Source organism: Neovison vison, chromosome 6 (genome assembly GCF_020171115.1).
Source record: "Neovison vison isolate M4711 chromosome 6, ASM_NN_V1, whole genome shotgun sequence".
Classification (NCBI taxonomy): Eukaryota; Metazoa; Chordata; class Mammalia; order Carnivora; family Mustelidae; genus Neogale; species Neogale vison.
This window is the reverse complement of record NC_058096.1, coordinates 1,800,388-1,820,744: the sequence shown is the minus strand read 5'-3', so window position 1 is coordinate 1,820,744 and position 20,357 is coordinate 1,800,388. Positions and strand designations below refer to the sequence as shown.

General features: G+C 59.8%; 1 protein-coding gene and 1 non-coding gene across 5 annotated transcripts in view; both read left to right on the top strand.

Moving 5' to 3' along the window:
• The window catches only part of TRPM2 (transient receptor potential cation channel subfamily M member 2), a 58,839-nt gene extending 47,647 nt beyond the window's left edge, over window positions 1-11,192 (top strand). For all 4 annotated transcript variants that reach the window (XM_044250784.1, XM_044250783.1, XM_044250781.1 and 1 more), the window contains 10 exons: window positions 100-187; window positions 1,877-1,964; window positions 2,600-2,757; window positions 3,447-3,523; window positions 3,773-3,874; window positions 5,100-5,186; window positions 5,730-5,835; window positions 7,095-7,196; window positions 8,598-8,714; window positions 9,193-11,192. In XM_044250784.1, the coding sequence (XP_044106719.1) occupies window positions 100-187; window positions 1,877-1,964; window positions 2,600-2,757; window positions 3,447-3,523; window positions 3,773-3,874; window positions 5,100-5,186; window positions 5,730-5,835; window positions 7,095-7,196; window positions 8,598-8,714; window positions 9,193-9,318 (1,051 nt within the window). In that variant the 3' untranslated portion in view covers window positions 9,319-11,192. The remainder of the gene's footprint in view (window positions 1-99; window positions 188-1,876; window positions 1,965-2,599; window positions 2,758-3,446; window positions 3,524-3,772; window positions 3,875-5,099; window positions 5,187-5,729; window positions 5,836-7,094; window positions 7,197-8,597; window positions 8,715-9,192) is intronic.
• Window positions 7,073-7,138, top strand: LOC122911060. The gene has a single exon (XR_006385385.1). It is a non-coding gene; the product is annotated as a Z6 small nucleolar RNA (small nucleolar RNA).
• Window positions 11,193-20,357: the final 9,165 nt, after the last annotated feature.

Below are 20,357 nucleotides of genomic sequence, written 5' to 3'. Positions count from 1 at the left end.
GGGGCTGGGCCACTGGGTCTGGCAGGGACCTCCCCCTGCAGCCCGGGACTCTATTTCCCCACATTCAGCCCGGCTGGGCTCAGCTCTGGGCTCTTCCAGGGTCAACACCGCAGTGGACCTGCTGGAAATGGAGGGTCGCAAGCGGTCCAGCTCCCTGGAGCAGAGGCTCGCCTCCCTGGAGGCGCAGGTGAGTTCCGGGCCAGGGCCCCACGTCTGGACCAGGCCTCCGGCAGGCCTGGCCCCCGCTCTCTGAGAGGGAACACTCTGGGGCAATGACCCTGAGACGGACTTGGGGAATGTTTGGGCATCCGTTCCCAGCTGGAAGCAGCACCTTCTCTGTCCTCCAGAAAATGCTGTCAAACACTTCCCCGCCGAGCTTGGCCCCACTGCACTGGGGGTGTCCACACCGCAGGCTGGTCAGAGGGAGCTGCTCTGGTCCCCTTCTCTGGCCCCTCAGAGCTGTCCTCTGAGATGACCGCTGCGCAGGACTCCACGTCCAGACTCCCAGGCCACCAGGGGATGCTGGGAGGGAGGTGCAGGGTGCGTTTGAATGAGGAACGACATCAGAAAGCAGCGTGTGGACGTCTCAGAACGCCCCAGATGGTGGCAATGAGGGGCCAAGGTTTTGACACTTCTACACACAGGAGCGCGTTCCTTTGTAAGAGGCAGCTTGAAGGACATTGTCAATAGGCAGTTAGCTCCAGGTGAGCAGCCCCTCTGATCCCCCATCAGTGAGCACTGATGTCCCCCCACAGGATGGGCCACACAGCTGGGCTCCCAGCCCTGGGCCTGAGACAGGAAGCCCTGAGCAGCCTTGCAGGCAAGCTGGGCTCAGGTCCCTGAACGTTCACTCACCCATGCATCCGTCTCTTCATTCGTTTATTCATTCATCCATCCTTCCTTCCTTTCATCCATCCGTCCATCATTTCATGTTTCCGTGTTCCTCCTCTGTGCCACATCCAGGGCTGGCCCGAGGAATGTCAGGTGAACAGGCATTGTCTCCTGCTTAGAGGTTTCCAGTCTTGGGGGCACAGACATAATGTCCACTGTCACGGTGGAGTTTCATAAGCACAGCAACGAAGGGAGGCCTGGGGGCTGGTGGCAGGGGAGGCCTCCAGCCTCCAGGATAAGGAGGGGTGGGCTGGTGGGGGTTGGGTCCCTGCCTTTCTGTGCACCTCTTGCTGGTGGCACAGAGGACCTGTGCTTTCTTACGAGAGCCCCTGCGGCCCACAGCAGCCTCCCAGCAGGCAGGACCCGCGCCCCTGTGCTGTCACCGGAGTCTCACGCATTCTCAGCTCCGCTGTGTCGGGGCGGGGGGCAAGCCCCTGGGCCCGTGTGCTGGCAGGGTGTCCGCCGTCAGCCAGCCCCCACCCGGGGACCACGGCCTGCAGGGGTCTGTGCAAACTGCCTTCTCCCCTGTGGGGCCTCGCCTTGCTGCCGCCCTCTAACGTGCGTGCGGCTGCCGCCCGCCGCGCTGTTATTCTCCCGGCCCCTGTTCATCACGTGGCTCCTACTTTGCCTGTAGTTGAGTATGTTTGGCTTCCAGAAGTTTCTTTTCTCTGGGAGGAACAGGAGCCCTGGGAAGCTTCCGTGGGTCATCGTGCCCCACCTTCCCCCTGAGAAGACAGCTCAGAGCTCTTCCTGGGGCTTCAGCATGGTTCGGTGGCCTCTGGTGTGTCCAGGTCCAGTGGCCTCTGTGTCTCCCTGCTGGGCACTGCTGGGGACCAAGGGAAGCGGGGTGGGCTTGGGTGCTGGTGAGGTCACTGCAACAGGAGGGGCAATTCCAGCAGTGCCTTCGAGGTTTCGGGGGAGGGTAGGGGCAGGTATGCTGACGGGGCAGGCGCTGACCACATCTCGCTTGGGGTTTGCCTTCCAGGTGGCCCAGACGTCCAGAGCATTGCACTGGGTCATGAAGGCACTGAGGGACAGTGGCTTTGGCTCAGAGGAGGCCCTCCCCACACTGGGTGAGTGGGGCACCACGCCAGCAGCTGGTCTCTACTGGGCTATGTTCTTTTGAGTCTGGGGGTCTGTGGGGAGGAGAGGCAGCAGGCAGGGCTCTCATGGGCCTTGGGGGTCAGCTGACGGAGCCATCCCCGAGACCTAAGGACGTAGCAGGAGCATAGCCTGCCCCGGGCAAGCAGGGGCCCAGCACAGATGAGCTTCTGACATGACCAGATGGGGGACTCGGAGGGAAGGCCTGGCCCGTGTCCCTGACCTCCTCCTGTGTGCCTCATAACACAGAGGAGGGGCAGCTCCAGGAGGTGCTGGGGTACAGAAAGCAAAGTCTGTGTTTCTAGAAATGGGCATGACTAGCTCTCCTGGGGCATGGCTGGTCCTCCTTCCCTGGACGGGCTCTGGGGCAGCCACACAAGGAGGCAGGTGCTGGTTGGGGGTTTGCGGGGACAGTGCCTGACCCCAGATCTCAGTCCTCCCAGAGCCACGGTCCTGGGCCCCTGGGCTGGTGGTGGTCACTCTGGGCTCGGAGAGGTGGAGGAGGCCCAGTTTTGGGGAAAGGGTCATAGAGGACGCCCCTGTCCTGTGGGCCAGGTGCCTGAGCCGGGGTCCGGCTTTGCCCACGGCTCCCTGTGGCTGTTCCCAGCACCCCAGAAGGCCTCAGAGGGGCAGGACCATGAGCTGGACGGCAGGCAGAAGGCAGAGGATGTGGGCGACAGCCACCACGTGAACGCCCGGCACCTCCTTTACCCTCACTCCCACGTCACACGTTTCCCCGTGCCCAACGAGAAGGTGCCCTGGGAGGTAAGTGAGCCCTGGCAGGAGACGCCCGGGGTTCTGGGCAGCAGTTCTGCCCCGAGCCCCCCGACACAGCCGGGCACTGGCTGCCCTCGCCCACTCCAGCCCCTGGGACGTGCTGGACGGAGGAGACTGAGTCCCGTAGGTGCAGGCGGCTAGAGGTGCTGGAGCCGGGACCTAACCCACACAGGGAGCCCCTTGCCCCCGCCTCCAGCCACCTCGCTCGTCCTGGACCCCAGCATTCCCGGGAGCGGTCACTGCCCCTTTTGTGAGTGCCACAGCTGAGCAAAAGCACCGAAGGGAGAGGAAGGGGAGGCAGCCTCTGCGTGCCCTCCCTGGCCCACAGGTTTCCCTCTGGTCTTTCCAGAACATTCCAGACAGTGGCTTCCATTCCTCCTCCCGAGTCCCTGCCAGCTGGAGTCCTCCTCATTCCTGGGGCCCAGCCTGAACCCCTCCCCATCCTGGGGGCTCCCCTAGACCAGCAGTGCTTTTGCTGCCCCCTCGGCCTCGTCCCCACTGGGGGGTGCCGCGCCCCCCCCCCAGCCTGCCTGAGCTCGGAGCTACCATGTGCACTTTGGGGACAGTCTCGGCGGCCTTGGCTACGAGCACTCTGATGGCCCTTGGTCATCCGGGTGCCTGGGCCCTAGCCGTGGTCTGGGTGACAGTCTGAGGGGGGCACCCCCATGTCTGTGCAGACGGAGTTTCTCATCTACGACCCACCCTTTTACACGGACGACAGGAAGGACAAGGGCTTGGTGGACCCCGTGGGAAAGTAAGTGTGCAAGTCCTCGTCCCAGGGCAGGAGGGCCGGTGAGGGACCCCCTGGGGCTCCCAGGTGGCCGCCAGAGCTGGCTCAGGGCAGGGTCTGCTTCTGGCCTGGACGGGGTGCCCTGATCTCCTCAAGGGCTGGGACACGCAGGGAGGCGCGTGGCTGGGGGCACCTGGGGCCGTGGGCTCTCTGATGGCCCCGTCTGGTGCCACCCTGTCTCCCCGGGGCCGTGACTTCTCCGCTTGCTCCCAGCGCCCCGGAAGCCTTGGCCGGCATCAGCTACAACGCCGTGGACGGGCCCACAGACCGGCGGAGCTTCCACGGGCTCTACGTGGTGCAGGACGGGCTCCCTCTGTGAGTGCAGCCGCCACCATCCCACATCACGCCGACCCTTGTGGGGGCCTTTGGGGGCTTGCTTCTCGGCTGCCGTGTCTTGGCACACTAGCCATTTTCCTGATAAAAATGAACAGAATGCAGAAGAAAGGTCACACTGACCTCGACGAGCCCCCCCCCCGCCCCTCGTGGGACTTACCCCGCTGGCCTTGGGTACTTTGCCTTCATCCCTGAGTAACCTTGGGGACTTCCGTTCTTCCCTGTAAAGCGGGGTGACCGTCCTGCCATCTCCATGGATTTCTGGGGCAGAGCATGCTCCCCTGAGAGGGTTCTGGTCACAGACAAGCCGTTGAGGGCAGTGGGTTCGCGTCCGGGGTGGCTGTGTTTGCCCGTGTCTGTGGGGACGGGCACAGTGTCCCACTGTGCAAAGTATGCCCCACGTCCAGCCGTCGAGTGACCGGTGACCTCCTGCCCGGCAGTCCTTGGGGGTCACCTCCTGTGTCAGCCTGGGCTCCTGGAGATGAAGGAGCCTCCAGTGGGCAGGGTCTCTGGGGAGGAGACGCTCCAGGGCCCGGGGTTGAGGAAGGAGCCGTCAGAATTAGTGGAGGGCAGCAGTGGCTGGGATGCGTGAGTCCCGTGGAGCAGACAGGGCCCGGGTGGCTGGAGAGAGGTGGCCGGGCGGGGCTTTCAGGAACGTCCTGGAACAGGAGCGGGCCGCGTGTCGGGAGGTGGTGGGAGACGCCCCCCCCCCGCGGTGACAGGAGGCCACACGGGGCTGTGGCGCGGGAAGAGAGCAGGCTGGTGTGTCACAGCGGGACCGACGTATGTGAGGCCTCCGGGTGCAGACGCGTGTGGCGTGGCGTGGTGGGCTGGGCATGGCGGGTGGGACGGCCGCTTGGACACCACTGTCCACGGCCGGGCTGGATGCTCCTCTTCCAGCCAACTCCAAGGTGACCTGAAGCTCCTGCTTCATCCCTCGGGGTCCCTCAGGGACATCTGTCCCCAGGTGGACAGCCCTAGGTAGGGAGGCTGGGGGAGGGGCTGGCAGATCTGGGGTCCCATCAGTGCCTCCACACATGGGCTCCTTCCCTGCCTCCCGCCGAGGTGAGCTGCTGAGGCTCTGAAAATCCTGGACTGGGGAGGATCCTGGAGGAGCCGCATGCCCCACCGAGTGGCCTCTGCCCACTGCCCCGTCCTGGTCCTCCCAGAGGCGAGCGGCCATCTAACCGACCCCCGTCCACCCCAGGAACCCCATGGGCCGCACAGGACTGCGCGGGCGAGGGAGCCTTTGTCGCTTTGGACCCAACCACACGCTGCAGCCCGTGATCACGCGGTGAGTGCCACCGACGAGGCCTCCCTGTCCCCCCGTGGGCCCCATCATGTCCGCCCCAGCCACTGACCCTCGTGCACACCCGAGACATGGGGTGGGAATGTCCCTGTCCCTGGGGAAAACCCAGGCCTGTCCCCACTCCCGGAGGCTGTCTCCCTTCAGGTCCCTGCCCCTTGGCGTGCCTCTGGGAGGAGGGGCAACACCAAGGCCCAGGCCCACAGACAGGCTGGAAACACGTATGACCCCACCCAGCATTTCCAGGCGAGCAGCGGAACAGCAGAGCCCAGGGCGCGTGTTTCTTGGAGGCTTTTGATAAAAAACTATTTTCCTGAGAGCCGGGGCCGTTCTAGTCCTCCCGGGATCAGTGAAGCGGGAGACACTCCCCAGCGGTCCCCAGCCGGGTTCTTCGCCTGGAGCAGCTGCTGGGGAAGGAGACAGGGTCGGCCCCCGGGGAGGCAGGGGGCAGGGCCGGGACCCCGTGGCCTCCCTCCCCGGTGCGGGGGGTGTGCTGACGTCAGAGGATCCCCACGAGCGGCCGGTCTGCAGGTGGAGGCGGAACCAGGACGGAGCCATCTGCAGGAAGGGCATCAAGAAAATGCTGGAAGTGCTGGTCGTGAGGCCCCCGCGCTCGGAGTCCTGGGCCCTGCCAGGGGTGAGCCGGCGTCCGGTGGGCCCTTTCCACCCGCAGACCCGCCCCTCCCCCCGCGGTCACCGCCCCTCCCCCCGCGGTCACCGCCCCACTGTTCTAGACTCTGTCCCTGGTCCTGAAGGACAGTCTGGGACTGGGCACTGGGAGGAGGTCCCCTTCCTGTCGGCTCCTTCTGTAGTTGGGAAAATGGGTTCAGAGGTTCTGGAGCCCGTTGGGTCTGAGCAGGAGCTCCAGGCTGGGGCTGCGTCCACGCCGGGGCCGGGCCGGCTCGCGGCGCTCACAGCCGCGGGGGCAGACGCGGCTCCTCCCGTAGGTGTCTCCACGGGCCCCTGCGTCCTGTGCAGCGCTGAGCTGAGCCCTAGGGACAGGCCAGTTGCAGGGCTGTGGGGAGGCGGGGAGTGGCAGGTCGTAGGGGTGAAGGCTGGAGGGCACCCCAAGACCTTGTGGGGACAAAACTAATTGGGGTGCAGAAGACCATGGGCTGAACAGCTTGGGTTTTACTCCCAAATCAGGCTGCCCTCCCCGGCCCCCGGCCCTGTTCTGGGGTCCTAGCAGGAGGACCAGGCCGGGCTCTGAGCTGGTGCACAGCATCTGGGGTGCGGCCCCGTTCAGGGGCCTCTCCTCTGAGCCTGTTCCCGGAGCATCCATGATCTACCTGTCCGTGGCCGTTGCTCCTCTGCTGGGGATGGCCGGTCCTTGGGCTGCGATGAGGAGTCTGGGCAGCTCTGGGCTCTGCAGCAAGAAGCCCCGTGCCCCCGACAGAGGGAGCACCGTGCCGAATCGGGGGTGGCTTACGGCCGGCCCTCTCACCCTGGGGCTTCTCTAGCATGATTCAGGCTCCCTCCTGGGCATTTTGGTCTCTCTGGGCAAGACACTGGCCCAGCCCCAATGTGGTTCCTACCAACTAGCATCTTCCGAGCAGCTTGCCGTAGCCCTCCATGGCCCGCCTGCAGTCCCCCAGGCCGTGTGCCTGCAGCCCCCTGTGGCGGAGGACAGGGTGCTGGTTACCTTATGGGGGCCAGAGAGAGGCCCCAGTGCCCTCAGAGGCTGTGGCTTTGGCCTGACCCACCCCTGCTCCGTCACAGGCTGGCGCAGGCAGTGGGCTCTGGGCAATGTCACGTCAGCCCCGAGACAGCTGAGCTGACAGACACTCCCCTGCCGGTGGCCCTGGGGGGCTGGCTGGCGGCCCACGCCGGGCAGGTGGCCCGTGGTTATGGGTCTCTGGACAGCCTCGCAGACCTGCCTGTGCCTCCTCTGCGCAGGGCTCCCGGGAGCCGGGGGAGATGCTGCCCCGGAAGCTGAAGCAGGTCCTCCGAAGGGAGTTCTGGTCGTCCTTCCAGAACTTGCTGATTCAGGGCACCGAGGTAGGCGGCCTCTCTGCTTCGACCCCGTCATGTGTCCTGGGCTCCCACGGTGTGCTGGTGGTGAGACCGGCAGGGAGAGCAGGACCCACCGGGGACCCTGCTCCGACCCACTCCCCGCAGCTCCTGGAGGAAGGCCGGGAGCAGCAGGCGGGGCTGGCCGTGGCTCTGGGCCTTGGGCACCTGCTTTCCTTCTCTGTCCCTGTTCTCTCTGAATCAGGGGCGGCCCCTCCCTCCCACACTCACTGTTGCCCTGAGACACCGCAGGGTCTGTGCCTCCCTGGGCAGGGGGGTGCTGGGACACCCCCGCAGGCTCCCCAGACCGTGGCCCGGGAGGCAACTTGCTCAGGCCCGCATTCCTCACTGAACCTTTCCGTCACTCCGAGAGCAGTCCGCGCTCCCACGTTCACTCCTGCCATGGGGCCGGAGAGCCCCGTGCCAGGCCCTCTCTCTGTTGGCCTCTGTGGCCGCCCGCGTGGGCTCCGGGCCCACGGTCTCTGCGTGAACCCCACACGTGCGTGACAGAAAGGCAGCCACACCGCACACATTTCCCCGTAACATTTTTGCTTAATGCACGACGGTCCTGTTTTTAGGCCCTGATTTAAAACTCACCCCCCCTTTCCCATGGCCCCGGAGGCTTTACGCTGCGGTTCCTCAAGCGTCCTCAGTGGGCCTCCCAGCTGTCCCCGGCCCTGTTTCTGGCCCATTCAGGGCAAAACAGGCAAGAGCTGGGGTTTAGAGCTTTGACTCTGGAGCCAGTCCTGTCACGAGGGCCGTCCCGGGCCACCCCGCCACCTCTTTTCTGTACTTTGTAAGAAGGATCAACTCGCTTATTGATTGAGCTGAAATCCACGTAACATAAAATGGACCGTTTCAAAGGGAGCAGGTCAGTGGCCTTGAGTGCCCTGTGTGTGTGTGACCACCACCTCCGCCTGTTCCAGAACATTCCCATCGGCCCAAGTGCCCGCCCCACCCCCGCGCTCACCGCCTGCCCCTCCCCCACTCCTGGCGCCCGTCGGCCCGCGCAGGGCCCTGGCGGTTGGTGGAATCACCCAGTGTGCGGCCTTCGGCCTTCCGCGCCTGGCTTCTCTCACTTAGCGTCATGATTTTGAGGTCGGCCGTCTCGTTTCAGTCCCTCCAAGGACAGTAGAGGACGGTCCGGATGTCAGGCCAGACACCGGGAGGGAGACGCCGCACCGTGGGCCGGGCACGCTGGGGCCTTGCTGGGGAGCAGGGAGAGAGCTGGCAGGGGGAGGGGGGTGGCTGGGGCAGCGGAGAGCGGTGCCCAGGGTGTCCCAGGGCCTGGACGGAGCCCAGGGCCCACGCGGGTCCCTCTGGGAAAAAGCTGGGGTGGGGCTCAGGGCTCCTTTGGGTGGGCCGGCTCACCCCCGTGCTGCCCCCCAGGTGTACAAGGGGTACGTGGACGACCCAAGGAACACAGACAACGCCTGGATAGAGACAGTGGCCGTCAGCATCCACTTCCCGGACCAGAGCGACATGGATCTGAAGAGGCTGAACTCTGTAGGAGGCTCGGGCACGGGCTCCCAAGAAGTGGGGCGGAGGGGGGGGGTGAGCATGCTCTGGGGGTCCCGCCGGTTCCCAGGTGCCCAGAGCTGGCTAAGACCAGAGAGGGGGAGCTGCAGAGAGCAGGGGCTCCAAGAGGAGAGGGCAGGACGGAGTCAGAGCCGGACCTCCTGAGAGGGGGCGGGATTCTCGGCCTTCAGGGGGATGGGGTCCCCCGTATCTAGGTCAGTCCGGGCTGGAACCGGAGGCCCAGGGAGCAGGCCCTGGCTGCATCTGCAGGACGGAACCCCCGGGAACAAGGCCACATGCTCTGTTGTCACTCCGCTTTGCTGCGAGAACACCGTGAGCCAGCCGATGGCCAGGCCAGAGCGGGGCCAGGCCCAGGGCCACGGCGCCCCCGCAGTCCTCCTGCAGCTGGAGTTTGGGGTGTCTGGGCCGGCTCAGCAGGGGTCAGGATCTCTGTTCGCCCTTGCAGCACCTGCACACCTGCGAGCCCGGGATGTCCGTCCAGTGGCAGGTCGTGGACAAGCGCATCCCGCTGTACGCCAACCACAAGACCGTGCTCCAGAAGGTGGCCGCTCGGTTCGGGGCTTTCTACTGACCCGTGCAGTCCGGCCAGGCCCCGCCGCCAGGGGAGGGCGAGGCTTGTCCTCCTGCGGTCCCCGTGGAGACGTGCGCTGCCCCGGACACAGGCTACTACCAGCTGCCGGAGCCAGTCGCTCCCGGGCCCTGGGCGGGCGGGGGGCTGCTTCCAGGCACCGTGTGGTGTGGCGTGGGCTCCGCCGCCTCTCACGGCCACCTTGAGCTGCCGGGCAGATGAGCCTGTGACGTGGAGGGCGTCAGCGTGCCCCAGAGGAGAGCCCAGGCAAGGGACAGCTGGCTCGGGTCAGAGGGCCATTCCCCAGGGTTGACATGGCCCCTGGGACCCCACAGCCATCCCTGCCCCTGCGGCCTCGGCCCTCGGCCAGCAAGATCCCTCCTGTCCACGTCGTGGGCAGCTCGTCCACGACCGACGTGTGTGGGCCCAAGGTCTGCGTTTCCTGGACGGCCGGTGCTCCCCGTGGTCTTCTCCTTGGGTCCACACCCCGGAGATGGTGTCCACCATGACCTTACGTGGACCCTCGCCCGCTCTGGGGTCGGGGGCACCCGCAGCCGCAGTTCACTGCCCGAGCAGTCGGGGCTGGGCCCGTGCGTGAGGGGACGGGGCCCACACGAGCACACGCTTCTCTGGAGATCCAAGGCCAGGGACTCAGGCAGGGGGTCTCCAGGCACAGTACCCCCGTCCCATGAGCCCAGGGAGGGCAAGCGGTGGGCCTCGGTGGCGGGGATGCCCCTGCTCCGTGTCAGTGGTGTGCGTGAACCGCCCAGAGTGGCCAGGGCTGGAATACTGTAAAACCAACATTAAACGTGCTGCCCAAACCGGCTGGGCCAGCGTCTCCTGTGCGTCCCGCACACCGGGTTCGACAGACAGCGGTCAGGGGGCTGAGTTTGGGCCACTGACACCTCTTCCAAGCCATAGCCAAGCCCCCCCGGGGCCCGAGGGCATCTCCGGCGGCATCTCCTTCCGGCTCGTCCCCGGGACATCCTGCAGGCCCCTGAGGCCCGAACTGGCGTCCCTCTCAGACCCACCGCTGCCCGGCGCCCTTTCTGTGGCTCCCCCCACGCAGGTGCTCAGGTGTGGGGACCTTGGTGGCACCAAATAAAGACACTTTAGAATTGTAAAGGCTCAAAAAACGCGTTACCCACGCGCCCTTTCCGAAAGACTCTAAGACTCTCTAAGAGCAGGCCCTGACTTAGCCTGGCTGAGCCGCGGGCGTTCGCGTCCAGTCGGTCCGGGAGGCCGAGGACCCAGACCGAAGGGGCGGGTGGGGCTGGCTGCGGCGCGGGCTCTCCTCCTGGCTTGCACGCCCGGCTCGCCTGCCGGGCTCGGCGTTTGCACAGAGAGGGCCTCGGGCTCCCGCGTCCCGTCTTACGAGGTCCCTGTCCCTGTCACCTCAGGACTGCACGCCTTCGCCCCGTCCGACTTCATGACTCCCTTACAGGCTCCAGATACAGCCACACTGGGAGTTAGGCCTCCGACACGGGGCCTTGGTGGGGGACAAACGTTCGGTCCGTAACACACACGCACACACACCTGCGCGGGCGCACAGACCAAGGTCTGTGCTGAGAAAAGACACGGTTAAATCGTGTGGCTTAGCTGGCCTCCCCGGAGCCGGCGGAGGAGACAGGCGGCGGTCCCAGTGCCCGGGTCTCCTCTCCCGCGTGAGGAGGCAGGAAATGCCACCCACGGTCCTGCCACGCGGCCGGCAGGGCTCACAGACGTGGGGCCACAGGACGGCTGTGAGGCTCGTGGCCGAACGACAAGGTCCAGAGAAGCACCAGGACCCACAGAGAACGTTTACTGTGAAACGGGGTAGGAAACACTCGAAACGGCAGCAACTGCGACACGTTTAGATCGTGATTTTCATATCAGATTAAAAAAATGCAACTCCTTTGTCTTGTTTTCTGTGTGTTTTTCTGTATCACCTAAGACAGACGTCTGAGAGCTAATGACTCAGGTCGCCCTGGCCAAAGGCTCTCCCGCAGAAAGGCGTGGGGCGAGTCCTGCTGGACGCACGGGCGCCTGCTCCCTTCGGGGCCTCCCGTGAGCAGCCGGGAGCAGCGTTCGCGCAGCAAACGGCTTCATGCATTCAGAAGGCGTCCCGTTCGGGAACTGTCCCCCACCCAACCCCGCAGCTTTTTAAATATGTAAAGCAAACTTGATAGAAATTCAAGGAGAAATTGGCAAATCCACAGTAATATTTGAGAGATTTTCTCAGAAATCAGGGAATCAAGAGCAAAAGGAAAACAGGGCAGAATTTGAATAACACAATCGGTAAGACCGAGGTCCTTCTGTGTGTGCGCCCTCACACACGCGTGTGTTTATGTAGAAATACACGTGCACACATCACGTGACGTTCACACACATACACAACATATGCAGACATTACATGTGAATTATAGACGTGAGGTGCCACGTATCTGTGCACAGAAAATGAAATATGTATCTATAGTGTGTATTGATTCCGTGGGGCATATGCATACAGACACAGCACACGCATAAACACGCACTGTTCATGCACGTGTGTGTCTGATTCTGCACCTGCCCCGCAGTGGGAACCGGAGGCCCCGAGGAGACACACGGGACAGGCATAAACACCAAGCGTGTGTCACCGCATTGAGGACATCTCAGCAGCTCTGCAAAGGCCACCCCAGGACCGAGCCACACCCCCAGCCATAGCATGGGGACAGTGACGCGAGGGGGCGCCAGGGGGCTCCGTCGGTGAAGCATCTGCCTTTGGCTCAGGCCGTGATCTCGGGGTCCTGGGATCGAGTCCCACACTGGGCTCCCTGCTCAGCCGGAAGCCTGCTTCTCCCTCTCCCTCTGCCCCCTCCTCCCATTCATGATCTCTCTCTAAATAAATAAATACAATTTTAAAACAAAACAGTAACATTAGAATAAGAACATACAGCAGAAGGGACAAAAGCTATATTCAGTGGTTCCCGGGGCCTGCGCTTGGGACGGTGAGTGACCGGTCCCCTGACCAGCTCGGAGGGACAGGAGGTGACATCGAGAGCAGGGCACTGCTGGGGGACGCTGCCCTTTGCCCTCTGTCCTCCCTGGAGGGGCTTCTGTCCCGTTTCCCGGCAAGAGCACAGCGAGGAAGGCAGTGTCCCTGTCGCGAGAGGAGACGCTGTCCTTCAGGCTCTGGTCAGCGCTCGGTCCCGGGGCCACCCGAGCTGCTTGAGGAAGGACAAGCAAGGACTGTGAGCTGGGCATTGTCCAGGGAAAGCCCAGGGGGCCACCGTGTCGGCCACCTCCCTGCCTGCGACCTGCCCCTTAAGTGGGGAGCGAACCAACGCAAGACAGCGGGCGGGGGCGGGGGGTGACATCACGGCCTGTGGGAGCGGCTGCAGAGTCTCCAGAAGCCTTTCGACCTTAGATGCCCTTATTCGGAGATCAAAGACCGAAAGTGAATTATCCGAGCCTCTAACTGAAGAAGCTGGAGAGCAGCTACGGCATAAATGCAGGGCGGGGGAGTCAGGATGTACGGAGGAGGGAAAATAGAGTCACCACGATGATTGCATTAAACAGTTGGTTCTTGGAAAAGACAACAAAGCAGTCGGCACGCGGCAATCCGTCCTCTGCCGCGGCTCCTCTTCCGTGGGGTCCCCGGCCCTGCCCCTCCGGCTCCCATTAGCGGCCTCCGTCCTCTCCCTCTGTGCTGCTCCAGCCCCTCCTGGGCGGGCGTGGGGCTCCGTCTGGGGGTCCCCATGGTTGGGCGGGAGCTGGGGGCCCCTGGGGCCGGTGTGGAGGCCAGAGCAGAGAGGGCGGACCGCGCACCAGGAAGGCGGGGCGGGACGGCAGAGCGTCGATGGCCGCCCAGACACCCCGAGGAGGGGCGGTCTTCCGGGGGGAGGGCAGCATGCCGGCTTCACCGAGCTGTTTTATTCACAGGCCTCGTTTCATCCTGCCCCTGTGGATGCCTCAGGCTCGGCTCCTCTGTGCTGGTCCCCAGAGAGATGCGCTCGGACCTCGCCTCGCAAAACCACCTTCCTGGTGGGGAAGCAATTAGCCGGCCTGAGCCCTCGTCTTGCACCCCTGGGGCCCCCGAGCCTGGGTTCTGGCAGATAAACGGGTGAGGTAATCTGCCCAGAGCCCAATTACAGTCGGAAGGGCAGCTACAGCGGGCAGACCATGTGGCCAGAAGGGCCATGGAAGGTTTCTGGTGTTTCTGTGTGCACAGGTCCCATCATCTGGAGCGGACGGACAGCCAGACTCTCGCAGGGCTCTGTGGCCTGGGCCTGGGCCTGGCCGGCGGCCAGCGGCCCCGTGAGACTGGCCATGTGACCGGGGAGGCGGCTCACCACACAGCTTTCCGCGAGCGCTGGGAATCGATCTGTCTGTCCAGCCACCAACGTGGAATCGCCCGAGAATGGCAAACCTTGCGGCACATTCCAATTTCCTGTTGTCGAGGCAGAGCACACTCGGTCACCCAGGCACATGGGACCTGCGAGCCGCCGGCGCTCAGACCAGCTCCGCAGCCCGCCGCCCGCAGCGCCCCCGCCCCAGCCCGTCACTGCCTTGCGGAGCTTTCCAGACGCAGAACCGCTCGGCAGGAGCTTGGCGCGTCCGCCCCTCCCGCTCGGTGCTGTCCGTGGTTGCCCTGCACGGGCGCTGTGCTTCGGGGTAGCAACCCCACCGGGTCTGGTCACTTTGAACACTGAATTATTCCTCGGTCCAGGGGCTCCCTCTGGGCCTCTGTTTGATTTGTCACAGGCTGATGTGCCCGCAGCTTCGAGGCGCGCATTACTTTAATCTGTAAAGAGAGAGCTGGCTGTCGAAAGCAGTCGGGGGGTGCGATCCCTACACCCGAGGATGTACACCCCGGCACCGGGTGCCTCAAGGACCACTGCAGTCAGCAGCCACAGCGGGACAGACGCCAAAATCACACGGTAAAGAGTCACCGCTGGGGGGCCACTCAGGACAGAAGGTGCAATCACACAAAAAACCGCTTGCTCCAAAAGAAGGCAGGGACAGGGGGAGGGGGCCAGAGCAGAGGAAGGCGGACTGCAGCCCAAGACCGGAGTGGGGGTTCTCACAGCCAGGACCGCACCACCAGCAAACGATATGGCCTGGGTCTCATCCCGCAACCACCCCCCGCCCGCCCCCGTGCCCGGGCTTTGTCTGTCTGGGACCCCCCCCGCAGTGAACTCTGCTCTCCCCCCGGTCGGCTCCAGCCTGCAGCACCGACCCAGCCTTCTCTGAACTGCCCCCATCAGTCCCTTGTAACACGTCTCTCAGCTTGGGTAGGTCTGAAGAGCTCTCACCACTGGGGTGAGATTATGCATTTCCAGCAAGAACGGCACAGAAATGCTGCTGGGTGTGTCTCGGCCCGTGGCATCGGGGGTAAGGACACTCACTGCTTATTACGGATGATATTTGCCTTTGTCCCGTAGGGAGGGTGGCTTCTGCTTGCTCCTCCACTGCAAAATTATTATTTTTCTTATATATTTTATTTATTTATTTGTCAGAGAGACAGAGAGAGGGCACAAGCAGGGGGAGCAGCAGGCAGAGGGAGAAGCAGACTCTCCACGGAGCAGGGAGCCCGATGCGGGACTCGATCCCAGGAGCCTGAGATCACAACCTGAGCTGAAGACAGATGTTTCACTGACTGAATCCCCCAGGCGTCCCTCCACTAAAGAATTATTATTTTTCCCTTTGTGGCTAATAAATATATGGAGGAAGATACTCTGGTGCTACGGATGCCTGATAAAGACACACGTGTGAGGAAGGAATGGCACACCCACGCTGACGTAATCGCAAGGAGGCTGCCGCGGCCAAGCTAGCATCAGACAAAACTGAGATCAAAGCAAATTCTCTGGGGGTAAAGAGGATTATCTCGTAACGTAAAGGGCCAATTTATAAAGAAGACATATTAATCTGAATAAAGGACTTCAAAATACAGGAAGCAAAAGCTGGTAGAATTGCCAGGAGCAGCAGACAAGTCTACAATCGCAGTCAGAGACGTCGACACCCTCTCTCAGTAATCAATACAGCAGCAAGAAGATCAGCAATAATGTAAAATTCTAAACTCAGACTATCAGCGGTCTGGATCTCATCAGCGCTTCTAGAACAGTCCACGGAGCAACCGTACAACACATTTAAGTACACATACAACAATTATTCACACAGGTCACTTTGTGGGCCATGAAATGAGTTCGTAAGTTTAAAAGGACCCAAAGCATACAGAGTATGTTCTCTGACAAGGAATTTAAATCAATCATCAAAACCAGGAAGAGCTCTGGAAAATCCCCAATATCTGGAAACAACACAAAACACTACTAAACCCATGATTCGAAAAAGAAATCAGAAGGTAAATAAGAAAGCATTGCAAACTTGATGAATTTCATCAAGCATGTCTGGGATGCAGTTAAAGCAGGACCTGGAGGGAAAGTTATAGCACAAAAATGCCTGTACGAGAGAAGGAAAGTGTCAAACCAGTGAGCTCAGCTTTCACCTTAAGAAAACAAAACAATGAGGAGAAAATTAAACCCAAAGTAAGCGAAAGATCAGTTGGGTCATAAAAAAAGAAAGGCAATAAAGAAATCAATGGAACTAAAAACTGGCTGTTTGATAATGTGAGTAAAACTGGTAGACTTCGATCGTGACTCATCAGTAGCAGAAGAAAGGACGTGCAGTTTACCCACATCGGGAGTGAGCCGACATCACTCCCCATTCCATATTGAAAACATAACTGGCAGACATTATGGACAACTTTATACTGATAAATTCAACAATTTAAATGAGATGGACAATTTATTTTTTGATTTATTTAAATTCAGTTCACTAACACACCGTGTACTGTTAGTCTCAGAGGGGGAGGTCAGGGATTCACCAGCTGCACGCGACACTCAGTGTTAGTCCCGCCACGTGCCCTCCTGAATGCCCGTCCCCCAGTTCCATCTCCCACCCCCCTTCCCTCCAGCAACCCTCAGTTCATTTCATATGATTAAGAGTCTCTTATGGTTTGTCCCGCTCTCTGATTTCATCCTGTTTTATGTTTCCCTCCCTTCCCCTATGCTCCTCTGCTTTGTTTTTTTTAATGCCGTGTACGAATGATAACATGATAATTTTCTTTCTCTGATTGACTTATTTCACTCGGCATAATGCCCTCCAGTTCCATCTGCATTGTTGCAAATGTCAAGATTTCATCCTTTCTGATGGTTGAGAAACATTCCAGTGTGTGTGTGTGTGTGTGTGTGTGTGTGTGTGTACGTACACAGTCTGGCTATTGTGGACTTTGCTGCTATAAACATTCGGGTGCACGTGCCCCTTCAGATCACTACATTTGTATCTTTAGGGTAAAAACCCAGTAGTGTGATTGCTGGGTCGCAGCACAGCTCTATTTGTAACTTTTTGAGGACCCTCCACACTGATTTCCAGAGTGGCCACACCAGCTGGCACTCCCACCAACAGTGCACAAGGTCTCCCCTTTCTCCACATCCTCACCAACACCGGTTATTTCCAGACTTGTTAATTGTAGCCATTCTGAGTGGTGTGAGGTGGTATCTCACTGTGGTTTTGATTTGTATTTCCCTAATGCCAAGTGATGTGGAGCACTTTTTCATGTGTCTGTTGGCCATTTGTATGTCTTCTTTGGAGAAAATTCTATTCATGTATTCTGCTGATTTCTTCACTGGATTACTGGTCTTGAGTTTGATAACTTCTTTATAGATCTTGGATACTAGCCCTTTATCTGATATGTCGTTTGCAAATATCTTCTCCCACTCTGTTGGTTGTCTTTGGCTTTGTCAACTGTTTCCTTTGCTGTGCAGAAGCTTTTGATCTTGATGAAGCCCCAATAGTTCATTTTTGCCTTTGCTTCCCTTGCCTTTGAAGGCATGTCCAGCAAGAAGTTGCTGCGGCTGAGGTCACAGAGGTTGCTGCCTGTGTTCTCCTCTAGGATTTTGATGGATTCCTGTCTCACATTTAGGTCTTTCATCCATTTTGAGCTTATTTTTGTGTGTGGTGTAAGAAAATGTTATTTCATTCTTCTGTATGTGACTGTCCAACTTTCCAACATCATTTGTTCAGAGACTGTCTTTTTTCCCATTGGCTATTCTTTCCTATTTTGTCTAAGATTAGTTGATCATAGAATGGAGGGTCCATTTCTGGGTTCTCTATTCTGTTCCATTGATCTACGTAGAAACAGACAATTCCTTGAGAGAGATGAACTATCAACATTCAGTCAAGGAAAAAATATAACCTCAGTAGCTCTATCTCTTTAAACAGTGTAACAACATATAAAAATGATGACAGAGCATAACCAAGTGGGATTTATTCCAAGGACACAAGGTTAATTTAAAACTTGCCAATCAGTTAATATAATCTTCCATAAGGATATACTGATTTTTAAAAAGTTCTCAATGGGTGAAAAAACATTTGACAAAATACAAAACACTTCCTGATTTAAAAAAACTCTTAGCAAACTAGAAATAGAAGATATCAACCTTAAAAATAAAACGACCAGCTATTTTACTAGCAAACTGAGTTTATTCAGGAATAGCAGAGGAATTGCAGTCTGGAGTGAGGCAAATTAAGGTGAGCCACAGGAAGTTCCAAAGAGACAAAGGGAAAGTCAGTCTTACTTGGTTTCAGGAGAAAGTTGAGAAGGGCTGTTTTGAAGAGTTTATTGGAGAAATAAGAGTTCACGTTTGTGGCATTTCCTCATTGGCGGTAAGTGGTGGTTAGTTAGTGTGTCATTGCTAGGGCAGGGAGGGGTCTTCCTTCCTTTTTTTTAAGAGCAGGAGATTAAATGCCTATGGGAAAAATGTCCTCCTTCTTCGAGATAACTCTTATCTTCTCCTCCCTGGTGGTGACGCAGACGGCCAGGAGTGGGACGTGCGTGACAGTGCTTCTTTGGGGCTTCCTGACTCCATTTTCAAGAGGTTTCCTCTATTTTCACAAGGAAATGTCCTCTTACTGATAAGAACAGCTACAAAAAAAAAAAAAAAATCTACCACTAACATTATTTTTAAAAGACTGGAGCTCTCCAAGATTGGGATGAACAAGGAGATATGCTCTCAGTCTTCCCATTCAGTATTGAACTAGAGGCCCTAGCCAAAGAAATTAGATAGAGATTGAAGTAAAAGTCATCCAGTCTGGGAAAAAAAGAATACTCTTTTTATTTACAGATAGCATGATTGTATACGCAGAAAATCCTCAGGTATCTATAAAAAATTTACTAGAACAGATAAGCGATTTTAGCAAAGTTAAGATCAGTATACAAAAATCAATTTTATCTCTATACATTAGCATTTAGGAAGCGGAAACTGAAATAAAAATACCATTAACATAACATGAAATTATGAGAAATAAATATGACGGGAGACCCAAGAACACAAGACAGGGCTGAAAGAAACGAAAGCAGTTCTAAGTGAATGGGAAGGTATACCATGTTCATGGACTGAAGGACTCCGGATTGTCAAGGTATCAACTTTTTCAAACTGATGTAGGGATTCAGTGGGATCCCAAACAAAATGCACCAGGCTTTTTTGCTGGAAGCTGACAAGCTGTTCTAATGCTCACGAGGAAGTGCACAGCATCTAGGATAATGAAAAAGAACTTTATGAAGGAACAAAAAGTGGAGCGTCCTATACTACCTGACTCAAGAACCACAAAGCTACAGCAAGGAAGACCGCTTGGAAAATTGGCATAAAAAGGAGCGGATAAGAGGGCGCCCGGGTGGCTCAGTCGACTGAGCGCCTGACTGTTGATTTCTGCTCAGGTCATGGTCTCAGGCTGGGGAGACGGAGGCCCTGGTCCAGCTCCGCGCTCAGTGGCGGTCTGCATAGGATTCTTTCCCTCCCTCTCCCTCCCCCCACTCTCTAAATAAATGAATAAAATCCTTTACACGACAAGCAAACAGACCGATGAAACAGACTGCATGCGCACATGCAGGACCCGGCATTTTAACAGAGGCACAAAGGCCGCCCAGCAGGGAGGGGTCAGTGCTGGAAGAAACAGCCGGAAACAGGGTAACCGGAGGTAGAAACGAGTCGCGGTTAGCGGGATCTCACGTCGGATCCCAAACCGACCCCAGATGCGTGGTCAGCCCAGACCGACCCCAGATGCGTGGTCAGCCCAGACGCGCAGGCACGGACGTTCGCACAGCGCGTCACCGCCGCGTCGCGCCCCTGGGGGCAGGTGCGGACAGCCGGGCAAGGGGAAGGAGCGCGAAGCGGGCGGCGACCGGACTCCGCACCTGCTAGCCGTGGCACAGTGACCCACAGTGACCCGCAGTGACCCGCAGGCCGAGCTCGCCTGGTGCGGGGCGGCGGGGAAGGGGCCCCGGCCGGCGGCTGACTGCGGTGCCGGCCTTCGGGCGGGCGCGCGGATGTCGGACGCGGCCACCGTCAGCCGGGCTTTGGGGTCACCACACCACGTGGCTCCCTGAAACCCCGAAGACGGCTCCGGCCCCGCTGAAACGCGAGACGCCCGCTCACTCCCGCCCCGTAGCCCAGGTCCGCGGCCGGACGCAGCTCTGCGAAGGCCCAACCGCACCCACCAGCCGGGGCTGGGCAGGGGGGCAGCGGACCGCGGTGAGACTCTGCCCCCAGCCCCAGCCGGAGCAGCACGGGCAGGGGCGGGGTCTGCGGTCGCACGGCCCGCCCCCAGCCCCTCCCCCAGCCCCTGTGATCTCCACCCCGTCCCACCCGGCTCCGTCCCACAGACCCCACACTTCACCCAGGCCCCGTCCCAGGCCCGGCCCCTGGTCTTCCTGCACCGTTCTGGCCACGCCCGTCCCAGACCCGCCCAATCCCCCCTCCCCCGCCTCAGGCCCCGCCCCATCTTGCCTCACAGCTCCGCCTCAAGCCCCGCCCAGTCCCAGATTCCGCTTCAAGCCCCGCCCAACCTCTCTGCTGCCTCAGACCCCGCCTCCAGGCCCCGTCCAGTCCCGCCTCAAAGCTCCGCCTCAAGCCCCACCCCGCCCTCGCAGCCCCGCCCCCGGGCCCGGGCCCCGCCCCCGCCCCCGCCCCGCGGAGCCGCAGGCGGGGCCGCGTGTGTGCTAGCGGCCGCAGCGGTGGGCTCAGGCC